The following is a 12055-nucleotide window of genomic DNA, read 5'->3' as shown; positions in this document are numbered from 1 at the left end:
TGTGTTGCTCATTATTGTATAATATACATATTTACATTCTAGTGGAACACGGATTACAAGAATAAAGACGTTCATATATCGTTTACAAATACGAAGAAACGCCGACGACGCATCTCTATCTCGGTCGTCGCGCTTCTACTGGCGTCTTTGACACAAAAATATGATATATTTGTATGATTACTTAACGTCGATATATAATATATATAGTAGCAATTAATAATATTTTAAATATTCTCGGCGCAACGCTGCACAATAAAAATCTATAGTCGTAATCCATAATTCTCGGCTATATTGTAAGTGACTAGTATTACGTTAAAATACACTTAGAGTTTCAATTCGATGAGGTGCATCTTACGCAGGTCATTTCCTGTTTGGGGTCCAAACAAAGTTGATCCGTGGACGCAACAAATGTGAATAGGTTTTCATCCGTCTGTCAAGTCCGTCGTATCAAATAGAATTCTGCTGCTCGTTACATCGCCATTGAGCGATGCATTGACGCACAATGGAAAGTTCAATTTAGCGTTCTCTTCCCTTTCGCCACTTTTATTTTACACGGCTAACGTTTCGGTTGTTTGTTGCGTCCACGAGATGGTCCCTATGGTAATTGTTGCATGCGGACATGTCGAACGATTAAACATCCTAAGCGCGTGTCCCCAATTCGCGAGCGCAATTGGTCGACTCGCGACGATTCCGGAACAGTCACGGCGAAAACGGATACTTTTTATTTTTCATTTTAACCCTTAACATCGATACGAGTAACAATGACAATTGCTTATGTCGAGTGGAGTCGTCCGCCACTCGCAGAACAACGAGATTTGGAAACTTATGTTTTACTCAAAATCCTTTCGCATTGCTTGAACCGCCGCGGCGATCGTGACCGCGGCGGTAAATCTACGATAACGAGCAGAACTGCACAGTGCGCTGCTTTGTTTACGTAAACCGCTACACGCGAATTATTTTTAGTCTCACAAAAATAGAGAAATTTCGAATCTTCCCGATCATAAGCCAAAGAATACAAAACTATCATCGTTTTCATCTTGCAAGAAAATAGAAATAATCGGCATAACTTTCTCGTAAAAGTCGTAGTCTCAAGTTATTTTTGCTCAACCGTATCCTCGTATGACGTATTTTTTCACACAGCAGCTTGAACGGCGCAGCAGTGCATCGTGTAACTCCGACACTGAACGACGTAGTTCTCTCTTTTACATGTAACAAACACGTGCTTATAAGAGCACATTTATAAATAGACACACGTGTACATGCGTACGCGACATTTACATATTCGCTCGTCTACGTGTGGCAACATTTATGGGAGAGGAAGGAAATTCCTCAACCGAGACGCACGTCGACTACCTTAATGCGATACACTGTGTGATAGAAAAATTGGTATTTGGTCCAAAAAAAAATATACGAAATGCATAGGAAATTTGTATCTCCAGACAGCACCCTATCTAGGCTTCGTCCCATTTTTAGAAGCCTGACGGAAACATCACATCGATCATACATCGTCATTACAAACGCTCACGTACGAATACCGTCAACTTAGATGCGGTTTCGCTTGCAGCTGTCGCGCTGTAACTGATTGGTGCGTTCTGTAAGACGGATGATCCTGCACAGAGCGACATTTTATCACGACGAAACTCGGTCCCGCGGATTCATTTGTTCATCTTAAAATTTTATCTGCTATAGAAAAATACCTGACATGAGGTCCGATGATAAAATTCTGTCGCGTCAAAAAATAAAATATTTAAACTAATTTCACTTGTATTGTAATCTATATTACAATTTGTAAAAGTCGAAACAATAGCGCTTATAACAGGAGGTTTTATTGATTAAGGATGTTGTGAGAAAATATATAGTTAATATCATCTCTTACCTTGGTCGTGCTCTCACGTATCTCCCCGCTTTACTTTTATCGAAAATATGAACTTGCTACGGGATAAACCTATGGAATCGCTATTTTCATATATAAACACGTACACATAGTCGTCGAAGACACCAAATGACGTTCATCTATCTCGCAACCGGAAGCGTTATCGACAGTCTTTCGATCCTTCAGCATTGAAGATGCGATCAGATGAAAAAACCGTAGCGACACGCGGTTTCAGGAATGGCGGTCAACTGCGATCGGGATTTGATAAAATTTATAAATTCTCGAACAACAACAACATTGAAATTGCAAAAATAACGGGTCGTCCCGAAATGGCCGATTTAGACGCGCGCGAGCCCATTTTCACTATTAAAGTTTTGTCCATTCTCGTTTTCTTATATCCCGTCCCTTTCAACTTTCACAACAAACGGACGGCAAGATCTTTGTACAGCGCGTCATACGGGAGATTCTACTACTTGTACTACTATATCTGATAAAATAGGTTGCTTATCTCAAGTCCAAACACAGTTGCTGAACGACGCTAACTACGACATCGGTGGGTTTTGGTTATCGATCGCACTGGTCGATCGAGATTATTCTTCATCGATGGTAGGCTGGACCTGTAGTACGTCCATTAGGATCCTGTGGTCATACTGTTGCTCTTCGGGTACTTGAAGGGTGGAGGTGGAAGTGGAGGTGGAGGTGGAGGTGGAGGAAGACGAGGAAGACGAGGAAGGAAAGGGAGGACCGTGCAACGATACCTGTTGCACGGCATCCTGTTCTCAAACTTTACTTTCGGGCCCATCGGTGGTATGTTTGAAAGAATTGCGGATTTTGCTTAGATGAAGGGCAGCGATGTGTCCATAGCTCTTGTTGTACCATTCAGGTGTGCGACCCCTGGAAACAAATTATCTCATTTGAATCTTCGTCTAATTTCAAGTTTTTCTTAAGTCCAAATTTATTTCAAATAATAAAGTGGACGAAAATAAGTAATTTACTCCGAGTAAATTTGTATCGAACATTTCTAAGCGAACGTCAAGAGGTGAAAAACAATTTGATATCACTTACTTTGTATCGACTCGGGATAAATGCATAATACGGGATTTGCCGCTGCCACATGGTTCGATAAGATAACGTGAGGCCAAAACGATGCCGCGAGTTCCCCCGAGCATGACAGGGGCGTCTGGATGTTCCACGGATGTTTCCACAATGACGCAAGCACCTTTGGGAAGATCGTTCCGCCAGGATCTGCGAAAGTTAATTACACTCGTTAGCAACTGTAAACATCTCAAACAATTTCAATTCTCGGAAGAATACTTGTCACTTGCAAAGATATAATAATGTTAGAATATGTTCCCGCATAACTGAGACGAATGAATGATTTGTATGTATGTGACGCAATTTTGTCAAAACTCACCTTAGTACGCAATAATCTCGGGCGGGCAGCGGACTCATGTTCCCGGTGGCGTATTGGAAGACCTCCACATTGGTGTCCAATTTGGTCACCAGTCTGTATTTTAAAAGCTGCGGATCCCAGATGTGCCTCTCTCTTAGCACGCGATGTAACAGCTCGTTTGGCGGAGCCTCGACTTCGGTTGACACCCGCCAGAGACGAAGCGGGTGCCCGTCGCCGACCTTCTTGTACGCCATTTCCACGCTATTGTCGGCAGGATTGTTCACCGTGACCCAACCGCGACTTCTGCTAGAACAGATTGCGAGAGTCTCTATTTAGCGCGCACTCGATATTCTTTTTATTCCTCCTTTCGCTTATAACTGTTGACTCAAAAGCACGTATGTTCGATCATAAAATTTTTGCGCGCTCATATTTATACTTTACTCGCAACACACCGTGCATTCTCGCGAATAAATAGAACAGAATGACGACGTGCACTCACTTTTCTCGCGCTTCCTTCAGCAACGCCGTGGTGCAGGCGTACAGGTAGCCCCTCCAATCCTGCTTGAGTTCCGAGCCGAGCTCCTCCAGCGCGACCGGAATGCTCTGTTCCATGTAATTAAAGTGACACTGCGTCAGCATGTCCGATGAGATCTGAAAGAGCCGGAAGACGCATGAGCCGTGCCCTTCCCATTCGTTCGCGCTTTGGGAATCGAACGAAACGCGCGAGCGATCGCGCGATCGACGAGTGACGACGGTTCGGCACTCACCATGAATAATTCACGATGCATCTTGACCAGATACAGAAGACAGTCGTGAGCGGCTTTGTTTTCCGACAGTTCCCGCTGATCGGGAATGCCCACGGTCTTTCGCCTACGTGGCGACACGCTGCTCGACCTGTTGGTCACGTTCGTGTTGCTGTGGTTGAAATGGAACAAGCTCGGCGCTAGACACACAGCCAGATTCGAGGCTGTCATTTGGTTGTAGGGCGAGTTGCTGGCGACATGGTTGAGGAAGTCGAGCAGAGTCTCTAGCGCCTCGCGATGCTCATCCGGCAGCAGCAACAGGACGCACTGCACGGCATCGGGCCGCAACTCCACCGGTACATCTGCAAAGGAAAAGCGAGCCGTGGCAAAATCACGTTTCTCATCTCGCACGATCTACAAGCTGGAAGATAAGCCAGCAAGACTCGCGCGAACTTACGTTGGAAGATGGCGATAAAGGTCTCCGAGAGCTTGTTTGTCAGCAGAGCCTCCGGCAACTCTCTGAAATACTGTTTGACAAGATCGGCGACGTCGAACGCCTGCTGCCCGTCAAAATTGATATTGTCTCCCTGAGTCTCCGTCATAATTTTCAGCTTCTGTATCCTCGACTTGACGCCGCTCTTTCTAAAGATGCCCACCTGATCCAGCGCGTTGGCTCGCAGCCATCTCAGAGCGATCTGGATACACTTGGGTAAAGCTTGACCGGTTCTCTGTAAGGACAGCAAGAGCGGCACTCCGAAGACCGTCTTGTCTTTGTAATCAGGCGTCTTGATTTTCCTGATGAACTTCGGCAGCTCCCAGTTCCAGCCGGTGCGGTGGGTCGGACAATACCGTTCCATGCACGCCGTGAGTTTCAACAATGCCAGCTTCCTCAGGACCAAGAGTTGTCCGCACGACATGGAAGCCATCGCTCTGGGGCACAATTGGTCCAAGTGTTCGGGGTAGAGCGACCCTCTCTGGAAGCTGTGCCACCTAACGACGGTGCCCTTGTGTCTGGGCGACTCCTCTTCCGGTTCGGAATCCCTGCTGGCCACGGTGGAGCCGCTCTCCTGACTGCCGGCTAATTCAGAGCTCCTGGACCTGGATTTTTCCCGGTAGACTGTCACTTCCTTAGACTTGTCTTCCCTACGCGAGTCGTCGCGGCGCCGGAAGCTCTTGCGCATCTTGTCCTCCCGCTTCGAGGACGCCGGCTTCTCTTCCTTGCCCTGCGCGAGCTTGTCGCGATACCTCTGCGATTCCTTGCCGAGGTTCAGACTGCCGCCGCGGGTGTTGATCGGTGCATTCTTCGCCGGCGTGGAACTCTGCGAACGCTCCTTGGAACTTTGGGAGCGTACGTTGACGAACTCCAGCACCTTCGCATGGTTGCTGTTAGCGTCGCGGAAGTAACGGTGCCGCCAGTTCGTCGGCTGGCACTCGGAGTCGCTGAGCGCGCCCTGATCCTCCCTGCCGCGGTGTAAGAACCGACGGGCGCGGTTCATCTTCGTGCGGGTCGGCGTCGGTGTCGGTCCGCCGCCCTGCGAGCCGTCCGAGCAGTAGCTGGAGGAGTCGTCGCCGAAGGGGCTGGGTGCGTTCGCCAGCGGCGACGGCGGCAGATGATAGGGAGAGGCCGGCAGTGTGACCGGCGAGCCCGGAATTTGTAGAGGCGAAGCCGACAGGAGGTCGTTGAAGGGCACCGGCGCCGGCCCCGTGGGCGACACGTCCACGCAGTTGAGCTCCTTCATCTTCTGCTGCATGGACATCACGTCGAGCACCTGCGGCCCGCTGATCACCACCCCGTCGCGATTCTGCCGCTTCCGCCGCCGCGACTTGAGGGACTCGACGCGCCTCAGGAAGGCCTTCGCGCCGTCCCGCAGCCTCTCCGAGCCGGACCGGCGGAATCGCGTGCCGTTCTCATCGGGCACGGCCCCCGGCGGCAGGCTGCCGTACCGCAGATTCTCCAGCATGGTGTCCTCCGCTTCTTCGGCCTCCAGACGATCCTCGAGGGAGTCGTCCTCGGACGCGGCATTTTGCCCGGCGATCGCCTGCAGCCTCTCGACGTTCGCCGCCGTAACGTCGCCTATGCGAGACCAGCGTCTCGTCTTCTTCTCGAAGGTCCATTTCTCGCTCAAGGCGCACTGCGTGTCCTCGTCGGATTCGTCGCCACCGCCGCTCTGTAGCACAAACGACGACGCAACATTTTTAATCTAATTAATTTTACGGTATAACAACCAATATATTAATTATAATATACATTCGTCGACGTCCATAATAACGCAATGAACCCAAGAAAAAGGAAATGAGAAAGATATGAAAACAGTTAAACTAATAAGATCGGTTTTGTTACAAAAATTGTTAGAGAGTAAGTGTTAATTGCTAAAAAGTTTAGTTCATTAATTTTGCCCAGCACTGGACTCGCATTGCTGTGCGGGATGGCAATCGTAACAACAATTATTATATTTTTAACAGGAGTGTCATAGTTAATTCCGATTGACCTAAATCTGCGAGAGCAGAAAAACGCGATGTGGCAAAATGTGATTCACCGGTCTGAATCACGATCCGGATCCAGCTGGATCTGGATCCGGGAACTTGATTCGAACGAGAATTCCATTCGTACGGTGACGGCTTTCGCGAGCGGGGCCTCGAGCCCATTTATTTCGCACGGAGGATAATCCTGTCGCGTGCAAGGTGCGATTCGGACAAGCACAAAGTAAGTGATAAACTAGCCGGCCGGCGCGTGTAATCCGCAAAGGGCCTGGGCGTTTCTTCCGCGGGATTACAGCGGACTAACAAAGCGGCCCGTAAGAACTCACATGTGACTCACGTTATCCGACGCGAGTGTCTACGCGCTGGAGAAACGTAACGCCTGGGGACAAATGGCACTCGTCGGGCGTTTAACGCACGACGGTGTTTCGTAATCAATTCGTAGCGACGAAATTAAGCGACCGCTGCCAATGGCGAACAGGCGGATCGCGCCCGTGCTCTATAATTAATTGTAGAAAGTGTGTTCCGCGTCGCACTTTTACCGCCCGTGATCGGCGACGGGGTCTTAAGGTCGCAAGTCAAGCGTTTCTGCCGCCCCCGATGGCGAGGAGAGAAAAAGAAATTGCCGGCTCGATAACCGCGAGGTCATCAGCTGGCGCAATAAGAATTAAATGGTTACCGAAGGACCGACAGACGGCGTGACTTCCCGGCGGAAGTCTTCATTATCGCGTGTAAATTGTCCGTATTGGCCAAGGTGAAAGGAGAATTGTATTGTTTAACGAAATCGGATAGAGAATTCCATTGTCGAAAGATATGAAAATGAAATGATCCCGCGATAGACACGTAATAGTTTCTAATGTAACAGTCGGTTTTCTACTCGGGGCCATCAGTTAAACAAGTGTTACAAGAAGAAACACCCTAAATCTCCGTAACGTCAAAACAGTTTACGTCCTAATTATGTCTCCTAAATTAAATTTCATTGTGCCTTCCGAAATTTACGGCCGGCCATTACTGACTTTCACCACCGTCCCACCCGGCGATCCGTCCCGAGAACGAACCCAAGACACGACCCCAAAGCGCGTGTTTCCCTAATTCATTTTGGGAAGCCGCGCCGGATCGCTCGCTTTTATCACCGCGATAAATCCTGTTTTATATAGGTAGCACGGTTTCCAGGGGACGGGGTTACGATGCACGCCGTAAAAAAATAATTTACTAGAACGATCTCGCGCGGCGCGGCGCGTCGTCTGAGCGGGTAACGCTCGAAATGGGTTTACGGGTCTCCGCCGATGGATGGAAGAGGAAACGAGCGGGGGCCTCGTCTTCTCGCGCGTCCCTCCGTTCTTTTTCCTCGTTCGATTACGCGAGTGACCGAATAATAAGGTGGCACGGCGCTTCTCCTCGCGGATGTGGGCCACGGATAAAAATACGCGGCATTGCACGCGCGGGATATCGGCCGGGACATAAAGCGTGGGCGCCGCAGGCAGAAAATAGACTTTTGAGATTTCGGAGTGCATTTCGCGCGCTTCGTGTCGGCCTAAGGGTGCGTTTCCACTGCGCGCGTCGCGCGTGGTAGTCCAATGGGCGAACAGCTTTTGTGGAAAATTAATCGACTTTTGGTTGTACGCTGTACGCTCATTGGATTATCGGACATTAGTCCCAGTCTACAATAGAGGATTTAAGCCCTAAGCTTTAAGAAATTGACCAATCACGGTCAAGTACGAGTAGAATACGCGATTGTGATTAGTCAATTTCTTAAGGCTTAGGGTTTATATCTCTATTGTAGACTGGGACTTACGCGACGCGTGACGCGTTCATTGGAAACGCACCCTAAGGCTAGTATTACATTTGTCGTACGACAAATTTTTTAAGCGTGTTGATTAGCCGCGGGATAAAAAGTTCCCGAGTATCTAGAACTTTTCTAGCTTGTAGCCAATCAACGCGTTATTAAAACATTGGTCGTCCGACAAATGTAATACTACCCTAAGGCTGCAGGCGGGACGAGCGAGGGCGAGCTTTCGAAACCCTTCCGTTCGAGGCGACGGAAATAAAATCGGCCGGTGACGTCCGACGGCGACAGCGACGTCGTCAACGAGGACAACCGCGGTGACAAACGTCTGGTCTTTGACGAGGCAAGGTGCGAGGCGCGGTATAATTGCGAAACTATTTTTGCCTCGCTAATTATTCCTTCCGGTGGCCCCGTGCACATATAAATAAAACGTTCCTTTCGCGCGACAAATGGCGCGTTTCTGATACTCTTTTAGTGGCGCAGGACGGGTTGGCGTCAATCATTCGGGAATCGCTTTCGTTGCCATAGTGGAAAGTCCCCTCCCGGGTTCACAAGTCGATGAAGAGTCCGGTGAACATCATGTTGAAATCAAGTTGAGATCACGTGAGAATCAATAATCAAGTTGATATTTAGAAGATTTCATCGCATCCATTTTATAGACGTCCACGATCTGGTCATGTCTCAATTAATATCATATTGCAATCGAATCAACGCCTCCATTTATCGACTCGACTTGAAAGCGATATCTACTATACAGGTTGTCCCAGGAGGAAAGGCCAATATTCTGGGAGGTGATAGTATCGGTCATTTCAAGCAAAAATGTTCATATGAATATATGTCCCATTCCCCACTGTTTCCGAGGTAGAGCAATTTTAAAATGTACAGTTGCAAAATTACTGACAAGAAAGAAATACTTCGTACTATTTCAAGTATCTATTGTCCAAATAATACATTTTTTACAGATCATAAGCGACGAAAGCGTCGACGGTCTGTAGATGTTAAATGTACATCGACAATTATGCGAATTTCTGTCGATCTTCGCAAGAAGCGAAGATAAGTGAAGAATCTAGTCGTCGTCAAATCAAACTCCGTCCGAAAAATCGTAATCGACGTCAATTTGATCATCGACTTGTGAACCTGCGCTATTACGAGGCAAGCACCTAATATGAGACAGCAGGGTTTCTGCTAAATTAATAGACATCATTTCGAATGGTTCTACCATGAATTCATTGCCATTGGAGTGAAATGTGTTTAGTGGAAAATTTATTGTCGGGTCGTGCGAACGTTACGAAAAAAGATTTGCGATTGAATTTCAATGTTGAAAGCCTGCTATCTCATATTAGAAGTTTATCTCGTAATAGGAAACTTTCCTCTACATATTTATTTAGAATCGATGGAGAAAACTATCGAGAAGAAACTGCAAGATGCACGTTATTTCCAAGAAAACTGCAAAACTGCAATTTTTACAGCGCCATTTCTGATTTCGCTATCTTGTGATAAAAGTACAATGTTTACCCGAGTTGGTGAGAAATAAGGGAAAATTAGAAGAAATTTCTTTCATACCGATATGTTTATCTCCCAAAAGTCAGCGCTTTATAAAGAGTCGCGTGATTTTCCTGCCCAACTCACGTTTCCCCGTCTTTCTTCGTAAATTCGTAACGCTCCGAGAAAATCCTGACTGAGAGCGCATAATTCAAAGCGTGATCCTCGCCTCTCGGACGAGAAGATGCGTGCGTGCGCGCGCGCGCGCGTGTGCGTCAAACGATGCCACTGTGCGAACCGTACGAGATGTTACCACAGCGAGACCAGGCTCCATTGTCATGCAGCGTGGCTCACGTGAGGCTGCACACAGACGCACACCTCGTGCGTGCATCACGTGGAGGTACAAAGGCGTCAAGTTTCGTAACGAGAAGCGATGTGCCCGGTCCTATTGTTAGAAAGCCAACCGTCTTCGGGGGGGGCGCACGAAAAGACGCCCATTTCGGCTTAGTCACCTCACGGGGACCTGACGAGATGCCACGAGTCGCAGGGGTCACCGTGTCGTTTCTCTTTCCTCGGTGACGGCGCAACCAGGGCACAGCTAGATGGGCCTCTGATCGGGAAGACCGATAACGGCGGCACGAAAAGCTCTCGGATGCGTGAATGCCGATAACGACTTTCCGGGCTAACCGGAGGGCTAAATAGAATCCCTCGTTCGTGAATTGCGATAAATGTTTGGCCTCCTGACGAGGAGAGAGAGGGAGGGAGAGTGATGAGAATACAAAGTATCCGCCGTGCTTTCAACGTGTAAAATTAATGGCTTGCTTTATCGACGCAATTGAGAGGCGTTTATGATAATCTCGACAGTTTACATTCTAAACTTTCCGTTTTCCTTGCTATAAACGCAAATTGATACAGACCGCCGCGTATATTTTCGATTGACGATAAAAGGGACCTCGAGTCGCACTTCAATTTATCCAATTTCCATCTCGTGCCGGTTATTTTTACTTCCTCCCCGGCATTTCGCCATCATCAGGCATTACATCGGGGCGTCACGCCTGACGAAGGGCGAGAAGACGGCGAGACGACTCTCGCGAGCCAGCGACGAAGGCTACATGCATTTACGTCGCGGAGGATCGACGCAATAGACGTCCTCCGTCATCCTCCTCCTCCTGCACCGAGGAGGAGGATGCACCTTTCGTAATGCATCTAATGCGCGAGCGTCGGACATCGGCATCGGCTCTCTCTCTCTCTTTTCCTTTCTTTGTCGCGCATAAGTTTCGCGGCCGATTACCGCGTCCGTTCGGTACTTGGGTCGCTCGCTCGCTCGCATGCACGTATCTGCGTTTCCGTTCCGGCGCGTTACTACGCCAGAGACGTGACGATACCCTCATACGTGAGTTATTTCCGCGCGGCACTCAACGAGCCGTGTCGCCCCGCCGTGTGTACGGCCGACGTCACTTCCGTCTAAGCAGGTTGAACAAACCTCCGTCCGCTGTTTTTCTGGGCCTGGACGGTCCGAGATATACGCGCAAATACGCCACGGATATATGAAAGGGATACTCGTTACGCAAGGAGGAAAAAAAAGGTTCGACTTCCGACGAGTGTCCTATTAAAGTGCATCTCTCGTTTTCTTGCCGCCTGCTTAATGTCCTACGAGAGACGCGCGGCGTTAATTTTGTTACACGAAACTATGCGAGGTCCATAACCACACGCGTAATTAGTTTGTATTGTAAAAGTTTATTATGTATCAAGTACAGTTAAAAACTGTATATCGTAACCCGAATACACTTTGTCGTTGTTTTAAGGTGCGCAATGTACACGCGACACAAAGCGGCAGGCTGCTCTAATGAACATTCTATTCCTTTACCGTCTTACAAGCAATTATAACAGACGCGCGCAAATTGTAGTTAAATAAGACTGCAGTTAAATAATTGGCCGGGTTGGATTACCAATTAGCCGTCGTATCACGCGGTGGCATTCAATGTAATTTACGACGCCCAGGAGGAAGCCTGTCGCAGCGAGAAACTGACTCAAAATTAACACTGATATTTTAATCCAGCTGTTTAGTTGCTCTGTCCATACAGTTCTTTAAGCGCGAGCGACTAAAGCGTCCGATTCAAAGAGCGAGGCTCGGTACACAGTGAGTACATTCATTTAAGTTCTGTTACAGATGCTGCTGAAAACAAACGTGAGGGCAGTAATAATAACAATAAACAGAGCGTTGGTGAGGTCATGAGGCAATGTAAAATTTTCAACGTGATAAATCATTAGAGTGTGAAAGAGCGTCCGAAAAATACAAA

The 12055-nt window shown here is 48.2% G+C and overlaps 1 protein-coding gene across 2 annotated transcripts in view; it reads right to left on the bottom strand.

The window, feature by feature from the left end:
• The window catches only part of LOC105563641 (stAR-related lipid transfer protein 13), a 280578-nt gene continuing 268523 nt past the window's right edge, over window positions 1-12055 (bottom strand). Inside the window, exons 11-16 of one of the 2 annotated variants that reach the window (XM_012015394.1) lie at window positions 4467-6177; window positions 4034-4371; window positions 3766-3917; window positions 3288-3572; window positions 2939-3118; window positions 1-2767 (exon numbers count right to left, since the gene is read on the bottom strand). In XM_012015394.1, coding sequence (XP_011870784.1) covers window positions 2653-2767; window positions 2939-3118; window positions 3288-3572; window positions 3766-3917; window positions 4034-4371; window positions 4467-6177 — 2781 coding nt within the window. In that variant the 3' untranslated portion in view covers window positions 1-2652. The remainder of the gene's footprint in view (window positions 2768-2938; window positions 3119-3287; window positions 3573-3765; window positions 3918-4033; window positions 4372-4466; window positions 6178-12055) is intronic. The other variant, XM_012015395.1, reaches the window with a different exon arrangement.

The sequence above is a fragment of the Vollenhovia emeryi genome, unplaced genomic scaffold (assembly GCF_000949405.1).
Source record: "Vollenhovia emeryi isolate VEMERY1.0 unplaced genomic scaffold, V.emery_V1.0 DF939173.1, whole genome shotgun sequence".
Taxonomy (NCBI): domain Eukaryota; kingdom Metazoa; phylum Arthropoda; class Insecta; order Hymenoptera; family Formicidae; genus Vollenhovia; species Vollenhovia emeryi.
This window is presented reverse-complemented; position numbering and strand designations above follow the sequence as displayed.